This window comes from Protopterus annectens, chromosome 10.part0 (genome assembly GCF_019279795.1).
Source record: "Protopterus annectens isolate FY-2018-M chromosome 10.part0, PAN1.0, whole genome shotgun sequence".
NCBI lineage: Eukaryota > Metazoa > Chordata > Ceratodontiformes > Protopteridae > Protopterus > Protopterus annectens.
Window position 1 is genome coordinate 779,040,778 of NC_056744.1, and position 18,456 is coordinate 779,059,233.

General features: G+C 43.8%; 1 protein-coding gene across 4 annotated transcripts in view; it reads left to right on the forward strand.

The window, feature by feature from the left end:
* The window catches only part of SERBP1 (SERPINE1 mRNA binding protein 1), a 1,097,797-nt gene extending 1,081,087 nt beyond the window's left edge, over window positions 1–16,710 (forward strand). For all 4 annotated transcript variants that reach the window (XM_044085594.1, XM_044085595.1, XM_044085596.1 and 1 more), the window contains exon 8: window positions 16,315–16,710. In XM_044085594.1, the coding sequence (XP_043941529.1) occupies window positions 16,315–16,374 (60 nt within the window). In that variant the 3' untranslated portion in view covers window positions 16,375–16,710. The remainder of the gene's footprint in view (window positions 1–16,314) is intronic.
* The last annotated feature ends 1,746 nt before the right edge of the window (window positions 16,711–18,456 follow it).

Sequence of the window (18,456 nt, forward strand, 5' to 3'; positions counted from 1 at the left end):
GCTTTAGGCCATGGCTCTGGCACCAGTTATCCGTTTCTGTGAGACCCTTTTGGAGGATGCTTGTGTCATTCGGCGAGTCGATTATGGCACCCAGTTTGCAGTCATCTGCGAACTTGGTCAGCCATAGTCCTCCCATGTTAGCCTGTACCTCAGAGAAATATATACCGAACAAGTGAGGTCCCAGGACTGAGCCTTGTGGGATGCCACTTGTAACTGGTTTAGAGTCTGACATGGCACCTGCAATTCTGACCATGTGCGTTCCATCCCTGAGCCAGTTTGCAACCCATCTTGTGACATAGGGATTGATATTTAAGCTGGTGGGCTTATTTATGATGCCCGAGTGAGGTATTGTGTCGAAGGCTTTTGCGAGGTCTAGGTAGGCTGTGTGGACTACCTTCCCTTCATCTATGGCCTTGGTGACTGTTTCAAAGAAGACGACCAGGTTCAAGAGGCAAGATCTGCCCTTAAAGCCAAATTGGGTAGGATCCAGTGTTTGGAGGTTCCCAATGTCTTTGTTTGAGTTTCATGATGATACGCTCCATAGCTTTGCAGACCAGGCCAGTCAGGCTTATAGGGCGATAGTTTCCGGGGTCCGTTGTGGCACCACCTTTGTGGAGTGGGACCACTGTTGCTATATGCCATTCCTTGGGTACATATCCTGTAGTAAGGCTGAGATTGAACAGTGACTTTATGTGAGGGTTCAGTTCTTCTTGGAGTTCGTGTAAGACGCAGCCCGGGACACCATCCGGTCCCATTGATGCTGTGATTTTTGCTTTGGAGAGGGCAGCTCTCACCTGTGCATCTGTGATGGCAGGGAGGCTACACTCTGTTGGGATAGACATTTGCTCTTTTGGGAAGGAAGGGGGGGAGAAGTCTGCACTGAACCTGTCTGCCAGGATGTTGGCAATGTCTGTGGGTTCAGTGTATTTTTTGTCATTTTGAACTAACTCAGAGCATATCTGGGAGTTGCCACCCAGGTTCCTGACATAACTAAAGAAGGCCTTGTGATTATCTTTAGCATCTTATGCAATTTTTCTTTCGAAGCTGGCCTTAGATGATTTTATGAGGGATTGCAGTTTCTTGCTAGTACTGATCAGAGATGCCTTCCCGTTTTGGGATTTTGCTCTATCATGTAGTAGCTTCCTCCTTCTGTTGTATAGCTTATTTATGGCTGGGGTCCACCATACAGGTGGTCTGCCTTTGGAGGAACGAGTCTTGGTTTTATTTGGGATAGCACGATCCATGCATTCCTGTAGGTGTCCATAGAAAGCGTTTGTAAAATTCCTGGGTACAAGCTTGAATACAACTGCCCAGCTGGCTTACCTTATGCCAGACAAAAGCAACTGATAACATTCTTCAAACAAATGGCAACAAAAACAGTTATCTGCAAGACAAATTCTGCAGGCTTTGGGGTTCATGGCATCCTGCATTCTACAAATTCCATATATGGGACTGCATATGAGGAAACTTGAATGGTACCTAAAAAGTTTATGGAGTCAACATTGTCACAGTCTGGAAACAATGATTCCTCTCATTCTCTGCCTACAACAGGAGTTTCTTTGGTGGGCAGAGACATGTCACCAAAACAAGGGACTGTCATTCACTCTACCCCCTGCCACCCAAACTCTAATTACAGGCGCATCGGGTTATGCTTGAGGGGGCCCACCTGGCGGGGAGATGCATTCAGGGCAAATGGAGCCCAAACCAAATGCATCTGCATATCAACCAGAAAGAGATGCTAGCTGTTCAGAATGCTCTGACAGCCTTCAAGGACTTACTTCATCCAGGACAACTACTGCTAAAGACGGACAACACCACAGTTATGTGCTGTATAAACAAGCAGGGGGGTACACATTCCTACCCCCTTTGCAGACTAGCCATGGCCTTGTGGGACAGCCTTGAATTACCAAATACATCTTCAAGCTCAATTCCTGCCAGGAAAACAAAATAATCAGGCAGACGACCTAAGCAGAAATCTTATGGACCCGCACGAATGGAAAATGGATCCACAAATCTTCAGCATGTTAACACAGAAATGGGGAGCCCAGACATAGATCTATTTGCCTCTCCCCAAAATTATCAGTTGGACAAATTCTGCACACAAACTAATCACAAAAAAGCCTAGAAAGTGGATACCCTATCCTTCAGCTGGAAAAACCTATCAGTCTATGCCTTTCCCCCTCTGCCTCTACTCTCCAAGGTCTTACTAAAAGTCAGACAGGAAAAACCAAAAATGATCCTAGTGTCTCTGGACTGGCCTCACCAGCACTGGTACCCACTTCTAAGGAATGTCTCAACTTCCTCCATGGTACTTGCCTCAAACACCTCATCTACTGTCTCAGCAGAACAATCAAATTTTGCACACTCAGCTCCAAGCTCTGAATCTTGCAGCATGGCTGATCAATTAATTATTCAAACAACACCTCTCAGTAAATCTGTGATGGATGTCATTTTGGAAGCCAGAAGGCCTAGTACTAGAAAATCTTATGCTGATAAATGGAAGAGATTCTGTGCTTGGAACCAAGCACAAGGAACAGACAGCGCAAAGTCCAATATTCCTCAGATTTTACAATATTTGACGGAGATGCTTGACAAGGGCCTATCTTTTTCTTCAATAAAAATCCATGCCTCTGCCATCTCGGCTCATTACAACACAGAGACCTCCCCTCTTTTCTCATCATCTGCTTAAACAGTATCTTAGAGGGGTCAAACATTTAAGGCCTCCCAGAAGATCACCAACTCCTGCATGGGACCTCAATTTTGTGTTGGGAAAAACTCACCCTGCGTCCTTTTGAACCAGCAGCTACTGCAGATATAATATTTCTATCTTGGAAAACAGCTTTTCTCTTGGCAGTCACTTCAGCAAGAAGGTTTTCAGAACTACAGGCTCTCATGGCAGTGGAGCCTTTTATTATATTTTACCCGGACAGGGTGTCCCTCAGGACCAATCCTTCTTTTATGCCGAAGGTGGTATCCAGTGTGGCTCTTAACCAGAACATTCACCTGCCAACATTTTTCCCAAATCCACAGAACAAGGGGGAGCGGATTCTGCATTCATTGGAAATACACAGACAACTTAGATTCTACTTAAACAGGACCAAATCTCTAAGAAAGTCTGAGCATCTACTGGTAGCATTTTCTGCAGGCTCAGAGGGAAAGGCTATATCAAAGCAGACTATTTCTAAGTGGGTAAGCCACTGCATTCGTTTCTGCTACTTGCACCATGGTAAACCTGTGCCAAAGGGGATCAGATCACATTCCACCAGGGCTGCCTCTGCTTCAGCAGCTTTTCTCAGAGGGGTTCCAACCAAAGACATTCTAGAAGCTGCCACTTGGAGCTCTGTTCATACCTTCACATAGCATTATCATTTGCCTCTCGTCTCCAAATCCAGGGCAGGCTTTGCCACTGCAGTTCTGCAGGGCCTTATAGCCGCTCCTAATGCTGTTTAGATGATCATCGTGTTTCACTGTTGCAGTCATTACACTTGGGTTATCCTGCTGGCAGGCTACCCGCAGTCGGCCTGAATTCCAAAGTCTTGGTCCGGCGTCAGTTGCTTTCGCCTCTTCCCTGACGTCAGTACGCAAGGGGTATAAGAGATGCAGCCGACGCCATTTTCTTAAGTCTTTCTTGCCACGCGATGCCCGAAGCAAAAGCAGTTCACAAGTGCCGGTCGTCTGACTCCTGAGATTTTCGAAATCAAATTTCAGATCCAAAGTCTTCATTAAAGCTAAGTACCCCGTTGGGGAAACTTTTTTCTTGCTCCAGACCGATGTCAGAAAAAGTTAACAATTGTATTTCTTGTGGGAAGCAAATACTTCATAGGATTTTCACTCTTACTGTATTCCTTGCCTAGGCCCTGACCACGACGTTGCTTGTTGTCGGTTTTGTGCTAGATTCAACCAGCGCACTATTAAGCGTCTGTACGATTTTACCTTTCATTACTTCGGCCGAAGATTCAGTTATACAATGCCGGTGAAACAGCTGACAGCCGGAGTTTATAAAAAATGCAAGTACAAAGACAAGGTCAGGCATCCGAGGTCCAAAACCAACGAGGCTTCCGCTAAGCTAGTCGCCAGTTCTCAGTGAGGCGCTTTCGCATCCCCCGACACCCGCTACCTCAGAGCCACAGGCCGCTTCCGACTCCCACGTGGAGCCCGACTGGGCCTCTGGAAACTCAAGGTATTGGATCCTCAGAAACTATTCTTCAGGTGGGTCTGGAGCCACTGTGCAGGCATCGGCTTCTGAGGGTGTTTTCAGACCTACACAGTTATATGTAAAGCCGTCTTCAGCTTCAAAGTCAAAGACTAAAGTAGCTCTAAAGACAAAGAAACAAGTACAGCATTCTCCAGGGCAGACTTCCATGCCTAAAAAACAGATGCTCAAAATGGCTGAAGACCTTATTACTTTGATCAGGGGTTCCCATCCCCCTCCTGATAAGAGGCCTAGGCAAGAGACAGAATATGAATCTTCAGATCAGGTTTACATTTCCTCTGATTCCTCCTCTGATCAGGAATACTCTCTTCCTCCCTATGAGGATTCTGATGCTGAAGAATCTATTCCTTCAGCTTCTCCTCCTGAAGATTACTCCTTTGGGGAAACCCTGCATACCATGAGGGAGCACTTTCATTGGGAGAGCCAGGATTATTCAGAATCTAAGTAAAGGCTCAAAGATTTTCTTTTACTTCCTCAGCACACGCCCCTTGCTGTTCCCCCTGTTCTGGACATTGTAGATGATGTTTTTTCAGAGTCTGGCCTGTCTCCAGACTCTGTACCCCCTGTACCTGTTAAGCCAGACAGAGATACTACAGGGTCCTAGATTCCCATAAATTTCTATACAAAAACCCTGCTGCTGACCCAGAAACCATATCTCAGGGTCCTAAGGGAGTCGAGGCTTCCACTGCTAAAAACCCTGTTCCCTCTGATAGAGATTCAAGGGCACTGGACAGATTGGGGGGGGGGGGGAGTTTACACTTCTGCTACTTTGGCTGTAAGGGCTTTAAATTGTCAATTTCATATGCAATACTTAATGTCACTATTAAGATAGAAAATGTTGACTAACTCTGAATGTCCAGGAAAACAAGGAAATGCAGGATTTATTGCATGCAGCTGAACAAGTGGGAAAAAATACTTTGCAATGTGGTTTTGATTCTTTGGAGGCCTCTTGTAGGGCCGCTGTAATGGGTTCTGTGATTAGGAGGCATGCTTGGTTAAAGGAACAGACTCTGCCTGATCATGTTAAAGCAAAATTATTAGATGCTCCATTACAGCATGATACTTTGTTTGGTGTTAAGGCAGAAGAGGTGTTGAAGAAAATGGAGGATAAAGCGAAATCTATGCAGACAGTTAAGGATTTCTTACAGGTACAGCCACCCAGATTTAGCCGGAACTGGCCTTCAAAAAATTGGTCCTTTCCAGTGTCAGGCCACAAAGAGGCAGATACAGACACCCTAGAGGCAGATCCCAGCCCCAAGGCTCATACAGGCCTAAACAATGGGGTGCTTCTACCTCCAAAAGCAGAGGACAAATCTCAACCTTATAGGAAACTGTCCCAATGACTTTCCTCTACCAGTTCCAAGCACTTATCTTTTGGAAGCTCCCTTAGGGGGAAAACTAGCACTTTTTTCACAAAACTGGCACATGATCACCCAGGACAAATGGGTCTTGATTATAGTGTCTCAGGGTTACAGGTTCCACTTTCATACCCTGCCAAAGGCAAAAGGCATGCCAGACCTGCCACACAATCAATGGGCAGAGGCACAAAAGCAGGTTTCATCCCTCATGGACATGAGGGCCATTCAGCAAGTACCACTACAAGAGCAGGGACAAGGATTTTACTCAACTTTTCTTGGTACCCAAAAAGGGCAAAGCCTGGAGACCAATACTGGACCTGTCTATTCTAAACACTTTTCTGGACATTCCAAAATTCAAAATGTTGACTCTGCAGCAGCTTCGGCCCATGCTGGGCAAGAAGGCTTGTCTTGTAACCTTGGACCTAAAAGAGGCATACCTGCATGTCCCAATCAGACAATCTTGCAGAAGATACCTCAGATTCATAGCTGGCTCAATGCACTACCAATTCTCTGCGCTGCCCTTTGGCTTATCTACTGCGCCCAGGGTCTTCACAAAATGCCTGGCACCAGTAATTGCTTTTTGCAGACAGAGGAATTCAAATATATCCCTACTTGGACTGCCTTATTCAAGCAGAGAACAAGGACATTCTACTAAAGCATCTGGCGTTTGTAAAAAGATTACTAATTTGCCTAGGGTACACAGTAAATGAAAAGAAATCAAAACTAGTACCCTCTCAAGAGATAATATTCCTGGGTGCAAGCTTAAATACAACTGCCCAGATGGCTTATCTCACGCCAGACAAACAAAGGCAACTGACTTCTTACTTCGAAATGTTGGCAACAAAAACCCAGTTATCTGCAAGAAAAATTCTGCAGGCTTTGGGCTTCATGGCATCTTGCATTCTGTTAATTCCGTATGCAAGACTGCATATGAGGAAACTACAATGGTATCTAAAAAGTGTTTGGACTCCACATTGCCACAGCCTGGAAAAACTAATTACCCTCATTCCCTGCCTGCAACAGGAGTTTCGATGGTGAGCACAGGCCTGTCACCACAACAAGGGACAGCCTTTCACTTTACCCACTGCCAGGCAGACAATAACAGGTGCGTCAGATTATGCCTGGGGGGCCCACATGGCAGGAAAATGTATTCAGGGCACATGGCCCACAAGCCAAATGCATCTTCATATCAATCTAAAAGAAATGCTGGCTGTCAAGAATGCCCTGACAGCTTTCAAGGACCTGCTTCATCCAGGACAACTGCTACTAAAGACGGACAATACAACAGTCATGTGGTACATAAACAAGCAGGAAGGCACGCATTCCTACCCCCTCTGCAGACAAGCCATGATTTTGTGGAACACAGCATTGACTTGCCAAGTACACCTGCAAGCACAATTCCTGCCAGGAAAGACAAATACTTTGTCAGACTAACTAAGCAGAAACCTCATGGATCCTCATGAGTGGAAACTAAATCCACAAATCTTCAGCATGATAACAAGGAAATGGGGATGCCCAGACATAGATCTATTTGCCTCCCCTCACAACTGCCAACTACAAAGATTTTGCACAAGGACTTATCACAAGCCAGCATGGAAAGTGGATGTTCTATCATTCAGCTGGAAAAACCTTACAGTGTATGCCTTTCCTCCACTACCTCTCCTCTCCAAGGTACTCCTAAAGGTCAGACAAGAGAAGCCAAAAATGATCCTGATTGCCCCAGACTGGCCTCGCCAGCACTGGTACCCAATCCTAAGGAGCTTGTCTCAAGGCCCAGCCTGGACATTGCCTCAAATTCCTCATTTGCTGACCCAACAAAGCAATCAGATACTGCACAGCCAACTCGGAACCCTAAATCTGGCTGCATGACGGATAATGTAACCATTCAGAAAACACCTCTCTCCAAAGCTGTTATGGACGTTATTCTGGAGGCCAGGAGCCCCAGCCCCAGAAAGTCATATGCAGAAAAGTGGAGATTCTGTGCTTGGAACCAGGCACAAGGAATTGACATGCGTGTACCAAATATTCCTCAGATTTTACAATACCTAACTGAGATGTTGGACAAAGGCCTATCCTTTTCATCCATGCCTGTGCCATTTCAGCTCATTACAATACGGACCCACCTATTTTTTCACATCCCACTACTAAGGCAGTACCTCAGAGGGGCCAAAAATATAAGACCCCCAAGAAGAGCACCAATACCTGCATGGGACTTCAACTTTGTCTTGGAAAAACTCACGCTCCCTCCTTTTGAGCCAGCCAATACAGCTGAAATAAAACTCTTATCATGGAAAACAGATCTGCTCTTAGCAATAACTTCAGCAAGAAGAGTCTCAGAGTTACAGGCACTAATGGCGGTTGAACCTTTCATAATTTTCCATCCGGACAGGGTTTCTCGGAGGACAAACCCAACATTTATGCCTAAGGTAGTGTCCAGCGTGGCTGTTAATCAAACTATTCACTTGCCTACCTTTTATCCAAACCCACAGAATAAGGGGAAGAAACTTCTACATTCTTTGGACATACACAGACAGCTACACTTCTACTTGGACAAAACTAAAGCTTTCAGAAAGTCTGAGCAACTCTTAGTGGCATATGCTGCAGGATCTCAAGGAAAAGCTATCTCAAAGCAGACTATTTCCAAATGGATAGCCTACTGCATTCGTTTCTGCTATTCTCATCATGACAAATCGGGGCCTAAGGGCATCAGGCCACACTCAACCAGAGCAGCAGCTACTTCAGCAGCCTTCCTCAGAGGAGTACCTACCAAGGACATTTTGGAGGCTGCAACTTGGACTTCAGTGCACACTTCTACAAAACACTACCACTTGCCTCTCTACTCTAAATCCAGAGCAAGCTTTGCCACTGCAGTTCTGCAGGGCCTCAGCCTCTCCTAATTCTATTTAGGCCCAGCCACCCAACCTCAGCTTTGGGATTCAACCCAAGTGTAATGACTGCAACAGTGAAACACGATGAACATAGTACAGTTGTGTACCTACCATAAATGTAGATGTTCGATTGTATTCACTGATGTCCTTCAAGGATGCATCTGCAGTCATAACAAATGGGTTGTCCTGTCGTCAGGCAGCCCTTCGGTCGGCCGGATTCCAAAGTCTGGGTCTGGCCTCGGCTGGTGTCGCACTTCACCCGACGTCATCTCTGCTGGTCTTCGGGTATAAAGGCATCAGCCGACGCCATTTTCCTCGGTCTTTCTTGCCGCGTGGCGCCCGAAGCAGAAGCTGTTCGCAAGTGCTGGTCGGTCAGATCCAGAGATTAATACTACCGAATACAACTTCGAAGACTTCTAAAAGCGAAGTACCCCGTTGGGGACTCTTTCTTGCCTCAACCGATGTCAGAAAAAGTAAATAACTATTTAACCTGTGGGAAACAAATACCTCATAAAGATTTCCACTCTTACTGCTTACCTTGTTTAGGCCCAGACCACGACGTAGCAGCTTGTTTAGCCTGTGCTTCCTTCAACCGACGAACGCTTAGGCGTCGGTCGGAGTTTGCTGAACAGTTTTTCGGCTCAGAATTTGCGTATATTATGCCGTCGGATCCTCCGACTACCCAAATTGTTAAGAAACGCAAAGAAAAGGACCGACACTCGCGGTCCGTGGTTTCGGCCGAAACCACGGTAAAGCAAGCCGCGAGTGTCTCGGTTTCGGCCGAAACCGAGCAAACGGTTCAATCTACAGCCGAATCCATGACTACTACCGAGGCCCCTTCTACCCTAGCTGAATCGGCCTCTGAAATTTTGCCTGCAAATGTGGTTTCTTTAGAGTTATCGGACACCATCCCTTTGGATGTCTCTACCCCAGCACGTGGTGCTGCTAGGCCTCCTGCAACCATGTCTATAAAGGCCTTTGCCAGGGCTAAAGCAGCCAAAACTGCTAAATCAGTGCCTGTTAAGCCCCCCTCTCACAGGCCCAGCTCCAGTTCACAAATGCTTACTTTGGCAGAGGATCTCATCTCTTTAATAAGAGGATCCCAATCTCACCCAGACAGGGCCTCACAACCTCCAGAAAAGAGACCTAGAGCAGAGCCAGGCTCCTCGGATGACTCTTCAGATGACTCAGACATTACAGACCATCCAGAGGCTCCTCTTTCTACTTATGAAGATTCTGATGCTGAAGAATCTATTCCTTCTGCCTCTCCACCAGAGGAATTTTCTTTTGGGGAAACCTTACATGCCATGCGAGAGCAATTTCAATGGCAGGGACAAGATTTCTCAGATTCAAGAAAAAGGCTTAGGACCTTTTTACACTTACCGCAGCATAGGCCCTTAGCTTATACCTCCAGTTCTTCCTGTTGTGGATGATGCATTTAATGATGTTTGCACTGCTCCTGATACTTTACCTCCAGCCCCTGCTAAGCCTGACAGGTTCTACAGGGTACCGGACACTCATCACCACTTATACAAGGCCCCTTTTGCAGATCCGGAGACTATCTCCCAGGGACCTTAGGCAGTTGTTTCGACCTCAGCTAAAAACCCTCTCCCTTCTGATAGGGAATCCAGGTCCTTAGAGAGATGGGGTAAAAAAGTATACACCTCCGCTACTCTCTCAGCTAGAGCTTTAAACTGTCAGTTTCATATGATCCAATACCAAGAGTTTATGCTTGATCAGTTAACTAAGAAACTGTCTTCTGATGAGTCCTTAGATAAGAAATATGTTCTAGAATTGGTGAATAACATTCAGCAGGTTAGTAACCATTCTTTAAAATGTGGCTATGATGCACTGGAGGCTTCCTTTAGATCAGCCATGACTGGCACAGTTATAAGAAGGCATGCATGGTTAAAAGAGCAGGTCTTGCCGGATCATGTTAAAGCAAAGCTTTTAGATGCTCCTATGGACAAGGTCAGTCTATTTGGTTCTCCTGCACAACAAGTAATGAAGAAAATGGAAGAGAAGGCAAAATCTGTACAAACAGTTAAAGATTTCTTACAGGTACAGCCCCCAAGGTTCAGCAGGAACTGGCCTTCCAAAAATTGGTCCTTTCCAGACTCCTCTAAAAATCAGAGAGGCAGGAATAGACGTTCCAGAGGCAGAAATCAAACCAGAGGAGGTGCCTACAGGGGACGCCAATGGCAAGGCAGTAACCAACGAGGCACGGATGCAACCACTACCACTGCAACAGGACAATCACAGTGACTTGGTTCTAACACCGCCTACCAGGGAACAAATAGTAGCACCTTTAGGCGGAAAGTTAGCCTTATTTTCAAAAAACTGGCACTATATCACAAATGACAACTGGATTTTGCAAACCATAGACCAAGGCTACAGGTTTCATTTCCACACCTTAGCAGCAAAAAGAGGAATGCCAAACCTGCCACCAAATCAAAAATCAGAAGCCCTAAAACAAATAGCTCACTTAGCAAAGATGAGAGCTGTGGAAAGGGTACCACCTACAGAACAGGGCAAGGGATTTTACTCCAGACTCTTCCTAGTACCAAGAAAAGAGAACAGTTGGAGACCTATTCTCGACCTGTCCGCTTTAAACACATTCATCATCGTTCCAAAATTCAAAATGCTGACCCTACACCAACTTCTTCCCATGCTGGGCAAGGAGTATTGGTTGGTAACTCTAGATTTCAAGGAGGCATACCTGCACGTCCCCATACGACCAATTTGCAGAAGATACCTCAGATTTCTTGCAGGATCAGAGCATTATCAATTCTCAGCATTGCCCTTTGGCTTATTTACTGCGCCCAGAGTGTTCACGAAATGCCTGGCATCAGTAATAGCTCATTGCAGGCTTCAGGGAATCCAAATTTATCCATACCTGGACGACTGCCTGATACAAGCGGACAACAAAAGCAAGCTGACACAAGACTTACAAAGGGTCATTTGCTTACTACAAGCCCTGGGATACACAGTCAATTTAAAAAAGTCAAAACTGATACCATCCCAGACAATAACATTCTTGGGTGCAGAATTGGACACAGTAAAACAGATGGCATTCCTAACTGCAGAAAAACTAAAACAACTTCCTCTGTACTTCTTGGCACTAGCAAAGCAAAACAAACTAACAGCAAGAAAAGTACTACAGGCCTTGGGTTTCATGGCATCCTGCATAATCTTGGTCCCCCATGCCAGACTGCATATGAGAAAGCTACAGTGGTACCTAAAGAATTTATGGTCTCAACACAAGCACAGCTTAGAAACCGAAATGCCACTAATTCCATGCCTGAAACAAGAGTTCCTATGGTGGGCTCAGACATGCCAGGCAAACCCAGGATTGTCTTTCCACAATATTCAAGCAAGCCAAACCATCACAACGGACACCTCAGATCTCGGTTGGGGGGCACACATGATGGACAAGTGCATTCAAGGCTTATGGACTCCAGATCAACTGCACCTGCACATAAATCAAAAAGAAATGCTGGCAGTAAAACTAGCAATCCAGAATTTCAGACCATTCCTCAAAGAGGGACAATTGCTGATAAGGACAGACAACACCACAGTCATGTGGTACATCAACAAACAGGGAGGCACTCATTCATACCCCCTATGCCGAATGACTCTGGACCTCTGGAATATGGCTCTGAGCTACAACATTCAACTACAGGCAATATTTGTACCGGGAAAAGAAAACATCCTAGCAGACATATTAAGCAGAACTACCTCGGATGCTCACGAATGGATGCTACACCCGGACATCTTCAAGGCCATCACAAAGAAATGGGGAATACCACAAATAGACCTATTTGCATCCCCACTCAATCACCAGCTCAAGAAATTCTGCACAAGGACATACCACCCTCTTGCTTGGAAGGTGGACTCTCTATCCTTCAATTGGAAAGGCCTGACAGCATATGCATTTCCACCCCTTCCTTTGATGCACAAGGTACTACTGAAAATCAAAGAGGAACGACCAAGGATAATTCTGATAGCTCCAAATTGGCCAAGGCAACATTGGTATCCATTACTGAGGAGCATGTCTCGGGGGGGGGGGGAACGTGGTCTCTACTCCTGATTCCTTTGAGAGCAACTACAACATCTTGCATCCAAACCTGAAAACTCTACAACTCACTGCCTGGAACATTACATAAGAGCACCTAACCCAGATTTATCCCAAAGGGTTAAAGACATTATCTACTAGAAGGAACTATGCAGGAAAATGGAAAAGGTTTGTCATTTGGAGTACGGAAAGAGGGAAAGATGTGTCAAAGGTAGATATTGCCAACATCCTGGAGTATTTGGCAGAGCTCTTACATACTGGCCTGTCCTATTCCTCCATCAAGATACATGCATCAGCTATTTCTGCAGAGTACAGCCTCGATCACTCTTGTCTTCTCGCATCCTCTACTCAGGCAATTCCTCAGAGGAATTAAGAATGTAAAACCTCCTAGGAAACCACCATTACCAGCATGGGACTTGAATTTTGTGCTAGAAAAACTGACACTCCCTCCATTCGAACCAGCAGCAACAGCAGATCTTCAACACCTATCCTGGAAAACTGCTTTCCTTCTGGCAATTACTTCAGCAAGAAGGGTTTCGGAACTACAGGCTTTAATGGCAGTACAACCCTTCCTAATCTTCCATCAAGATAGAGTATCCATGAGAACTAATCCTACATTTATGCCTAAGGTGGTGTCCAGACTGTCTCTAAACCAGGCAATCCACCTACCTACCTTCTTTCCCAATCCACAGAACAAAGGGGAAAGACTGCTACATACCTTGGATGTACATAGACAGTTGTGCTACTACCTGGACAGAACCAAGGGCAGTAGAAAAACTGACCAGCTCCTAGTAGCCTGTGCAACAGGAAGGGAAGGAAAAGCAATTTCCAAACAGACAATCTCAAAGTGGATAGGAAATTGCATAAGATTCTGTTACTCCTATCATGGAAAGCAAATTCCACAGAACATAAGGCCTCATTCTACAAGGGCTACAGCCACTACCACAGCCTTCTTACGAGGAGTGGCTACCAAGGACATTATTGAGGCTGCTACTTGGACCTCCGTGCATACATTTGCCAAGCATTATAACTTACCTCTATACTCTAGATCCCGAGCAGGGTTTGCCACTGCTGTGTTGCAAGGGATCCTAAGTACACCATAATTCTTATTCCTCCTCCCTAGTTTGGCTATGGTATTCTACCCATTTGTTATGACTGCAGATGCATCCTTGAAGGACATAGTACAGTTTTGTACCTACCATAAATGTAGATGTCGAACAGGATAGCATCTGCAGTCAGGATTACCCACCCTCCTTCCCTCTGTGGTACTCCTAGGGTATTGCCCACCTAATAGCTAGCTGGGGGGGGATCTCTTATGGTGTATTTGTTTGTATATATGTACATACATGCATATTTTTTGTATTTGCCTTCTACTTTTTGGGAAACATTGGCATTTACCCAAAAATTTAGCTATCCAAGAGGGCTACTGGCATCTGGGGCAAGAAACACTGAGGAAAATGGCGTTGGCTGATGCCTTTATACCCGAAGACCAGCAGAGATGACGTCGGGTGAAGTGCGACACCAGCCGAGGCCAGACCCAGACTTTGGAATCCGGCCGACCGAAGGGCTGCCTGACGACAGGACAACCCATTTGTTATGACTGCAGATGCTATCCTGTTCGGACATCTACATTTATGGTAGGTACAAAACTGTACTTTCTTACAGTACACAGCCTGGGATGTCATCTTGTCCCATGGATGTTGTATTCTTGGCTTTGGCGAGTGCAGTTTTTTACCTGAGTGGCCGTGATTACCTGAATTTGGTATTCTTTCGGTATTGAAATGAGCCCTTTAGGGGGTGAGAGGAGGGTGAAGTTGGGACTGAATCTGTCTGTCAGGACATTGGCAATATCCTTGGGATCCGTATATCTAGTGCCATTCTGCAGCCCAGAGCAGGTCTGCGTATTGCCATTTAGTTTCTTGTCATAGCTATAGAATGCCTTGTGGTTTTCTGTGGAATATTTGGCAATTTTGTTTATTATTGTTTTGTAACTAGCTTTGGAAGATTTTATGAGGGATCTCCACTTTCTACTGAGACTGGTGAGGTAGTTTTTTGAATCCTGGATTCTTCTTTAATGCAACAGTTTCTTCCTTCTATTGTACAGCTTGTTTATGGTAGGGGGCCACCAGATTGTTTTTTTTTTTTGTTTGTTTGTTTTTATATAGAGGACAGCGTCTTGGTTCTATTTGGGATGGTTTGGTCTATGCACGAGTGAATGTGCTCATACACAGCACCTTAGTGTAGGATTCAGCAGTTGAACTTCCAGTTCCCATCTGCATGGGTTTCATGAAGTTTGTTGCTTCCGACTTCAGAAGCATGAATTTGGCTTTGGAGAAGTTTTTTTTTTACGGAGTTTCCTTAAACGGGGTGGGGATGGGATGTGGATGTCAAGGGTGATTAGCTTATGGTCTGATTTGACCAACGAGGGGTGACCACTGGTGTGGAGCATCGATCTCCCATGTTGGTAATGACCAGGTCTAGAATATTAATACCCCTGGTGGAACTATGAATTAGTGTCTCAAGGGCGTTGGAATTTATGAATTCCAAGAACCGTTGAGCAAAGGTGTTGGTACAGGAGTAGTTTTCCCAGTTAATGGCAGGTTAGTTGAAATCGCCCAGTATTAAGGTGTTTGGTTGTATCTTAATATTTTCCAGTATGTTTAGAAAGGTGTAGTGCGAATCTTGGGGCATGGTGGGGGATCTGTAGCAAGCTACAATTTGTATTGCAGTCTTACCTAGTGTTGTACCTGGAGAATTTCAGATGCATTGTTTTGAGCAACCAGCCTGGAGGTGTGAATATCCTTGGTGAATATGGGCACTCCACATTTAGTGTTTCTGTCCTGGTTTGGTGACCAAAAAGTGTGATACGAGTTGTAGCCTGGTATTGCAGGGGTGCTCTCTGGAGCTTTGAACCAGGTCTCAGTTACTGCATAGATATCAATGTTCTCCATTTTTAGGAGAGCCTCGAGAGAGTGCATCCTGAGGTTTAGACTTCTAGCATTGAGTAGCTTTACCTTCAGATTTTGTTTGCTTATACCCGTTACGATGGTGGTTTTGTCCTTTGCCTAAAAAAGGCACTATAGGGGTGACGAGCCTTAGCCAGTAGCCTGAATCCCAGGAGAGATAGATGCAGACCATCTCTTGTCAGGCATAGTGGTTTGTCGATCATGTCATCCCAGGCAGACGTTTGTCGATCATGTCGTCCATGGCAGGCAGATTCTGGGCGATGGCAGGATGCTACTCCGGGCTAGGGTCATACCTGCCTGGGCTACATGATCCGAGAGAGTGAGGAGTTTTCAAATGCAGTTGTACACCTTTATACAAAGAAAGTATAGAATCCTTTATTAAGTCTGATTTTTGTAGTTTGTTATGCGGTGGAGGCTTACTGTGTACATAACTGAAGAAAGGGGCAAGATGAAAGTGTATAGAAAGGCTGAAATTATTGCTATGCATGAAAATTTGAATCTCTTGCCTTTGTTCCAGGCATACATAATCCAAAAAATTGGTACAGATTTTGAGAATTTTGTGATGTTATATAGTGCCGGTATCTTTAAAAAAAATTTCAAGAAGTGATTCCACCCGAATTTCTGTTTTTTACATTGATATATAGCTTACTTGTGCTATCTGAATATAATTGTTTTTATTTTAAGGTCTTTTTTTATCTTTAGTTTGTTAAAAGGGTTAGCATGTTTTATAATTAGTACAGTCTTCCCTTCATGTTGATTTAAGAGTTTCATATCAAGTCTAAGACCTCAATTTTCATGTATTTGAATTTTACAGGTAGGAAACGCTTCAGCTCCTGATGTAGATGATCCCGAAGCATTTCCAGCATTGTCCTGATTGGATTGTCAGCTGGCCATGGTGCCCTTGTGGACCCTCCTCTACGAGGCTTGCATGTTTATGGATCCTCAAAATCGATAATGAAATAGAAAGACTGTCATTCATGCCATTCGCACCTAAAGACTGAATTTTATCTGTTTTAAAAATGGACTTCTCTCGCTACACAGAAGCAAAAATATTGGTAGTAGGTTTTGTATTTAGAAATGTAATGGTAGCAGGGATGTTTTCATAATTTTACAGAGATTATGCATTCTTCATGAATACTTTTTTGTATTGCTGCTTGAAAATATGCATTTCCAACTTGAAATATAGGTGTGAACAGTGTGTACCATTTAATGCTGTCACTTGATTTGCTTTTAGTGTGTTGCTCTAAAACATACTTTGTAAGTTTTATAACAGATTACCGATTTTAATGCTTTGTGGACACTGTTACAGCCCTATTTTTGCATTTTGAACAGAGAAAGTGGCAAGATGGACAATTGAACCTTGGGACTTTTTTCCTTTTTATCATGGTGACTGTCAGGTCTTTGAAGCAATCTTGTTAATTTTGTACACAGATTAGGTAATTACTGTAGATCTTGTATTCTTATGTACAGGATATTTACAAAGTTAACTTGTTTTGAGCATTCTTCTTATTTCAGAAATTGTCTAAGAAGGGTGTTTAAACACTTAATGTTTCCTTTGTTAAATACACTACAGATCTAGCCTTTCTATGCAGTTTTAAATTACCCTTGTATATTTCTAAATTGAAAAGTAATCAAAATTATTTTTGTGAGTACATTATGATCACAACTTATATTTTTAAAAAAAAATGGCTCACTAATTTGCTTTAAAATCATTAACTTCACAGCTCTTCCATTAAGTATTGCATTTTAGTTTGTATAGCTTTAATTTATTTCCCCTGATCTTGGGCTTTTATCAGGCATTGTCTGATTTAGAGTAGCCGCATGTGGAAAACTGCTTTATAAAGCATTGTGGATCTGTAAGCAAGGAATAATTTGACACCTTGGGATTGCGAGATAGGTGTAATGGGTTGCGTGATGCTCCAGCTTCATGCACACTCTTTCCTCTTATGTGATCCTGGTCATTTATGAGCAGGGTAGTTGTACATGACACACTTTTTTTTTTTTTTTTTTACGCCTTGACATTTTTTGCCAGAATTCATATTTCTTACATGTTTTCCTTTACATCTTGACTTGTGTTGGTTCATTTTCTCAAATTGCATTAATAGTCAGGATAACAAATGGTGCAAGTTAATGAAATTTGCCTTTGTATTTAACCAGTATTTTAAAACTCAGTGATCTTCACAGTCTTGTATATTGCATTTCAGAAACTTTTTTTTTTGCTTTGTACATATGGCCCTTAAAAGAGGGCCCCTGGTTTGCACAGAAGAGGGTAAAGATGGTCTTGCCTTCTCCAGTTTAAGGGGAAGAAGACAAAATGTATCATTTTTTTCAGGTAGAATGGAACATTTATCTGACGGACAAACCTGTATTGTTTCTAAACATGTCTTAGAATTGTACTGTGAACTAGTAGCTCAGTTTCAGCTTGCACTATTTTTATAGCACAGATTCCATTTTCTGAAAATAAGACCCAGAGGTTGTAAGCTATGAAAGATTTTGTCAGATTTGAGAGATCACAGTAAACAGAATGTGTGGATGTAGAAATCTTGATGTCTGAGTTTACATTATTTTATGAGAGCTTTCAAGGCAGAAACTGCCCTGAATCACTTTTAAAGTTAATTTAATTTTTTCGAAAAAATAATCTCCATCAGTTAGTAGATTTCATTTCGCACCTTGATGCCAAAGCAAATATTACTGCTGTGATTTAATGTCTTGTAATGACAAGATTGACAGCTTTCTTGTGGAACCCTTAAGTTTTAAACAAGTTCTTTCAGGTCATATAGAATTGTACAATTATTTTTGTAGTTTAGATGTCCCTCATAAGGATCATGTGCTGTAATGCAGTCATAATGTGAATGAAATTTAACCATAGAATGGATGTCATTGTTCCAGACAGATTGTAAACCATTCATCCCTGGGTGCACATTACGTCCCATGCAGTGGCTGTAGGAAGTCCTTC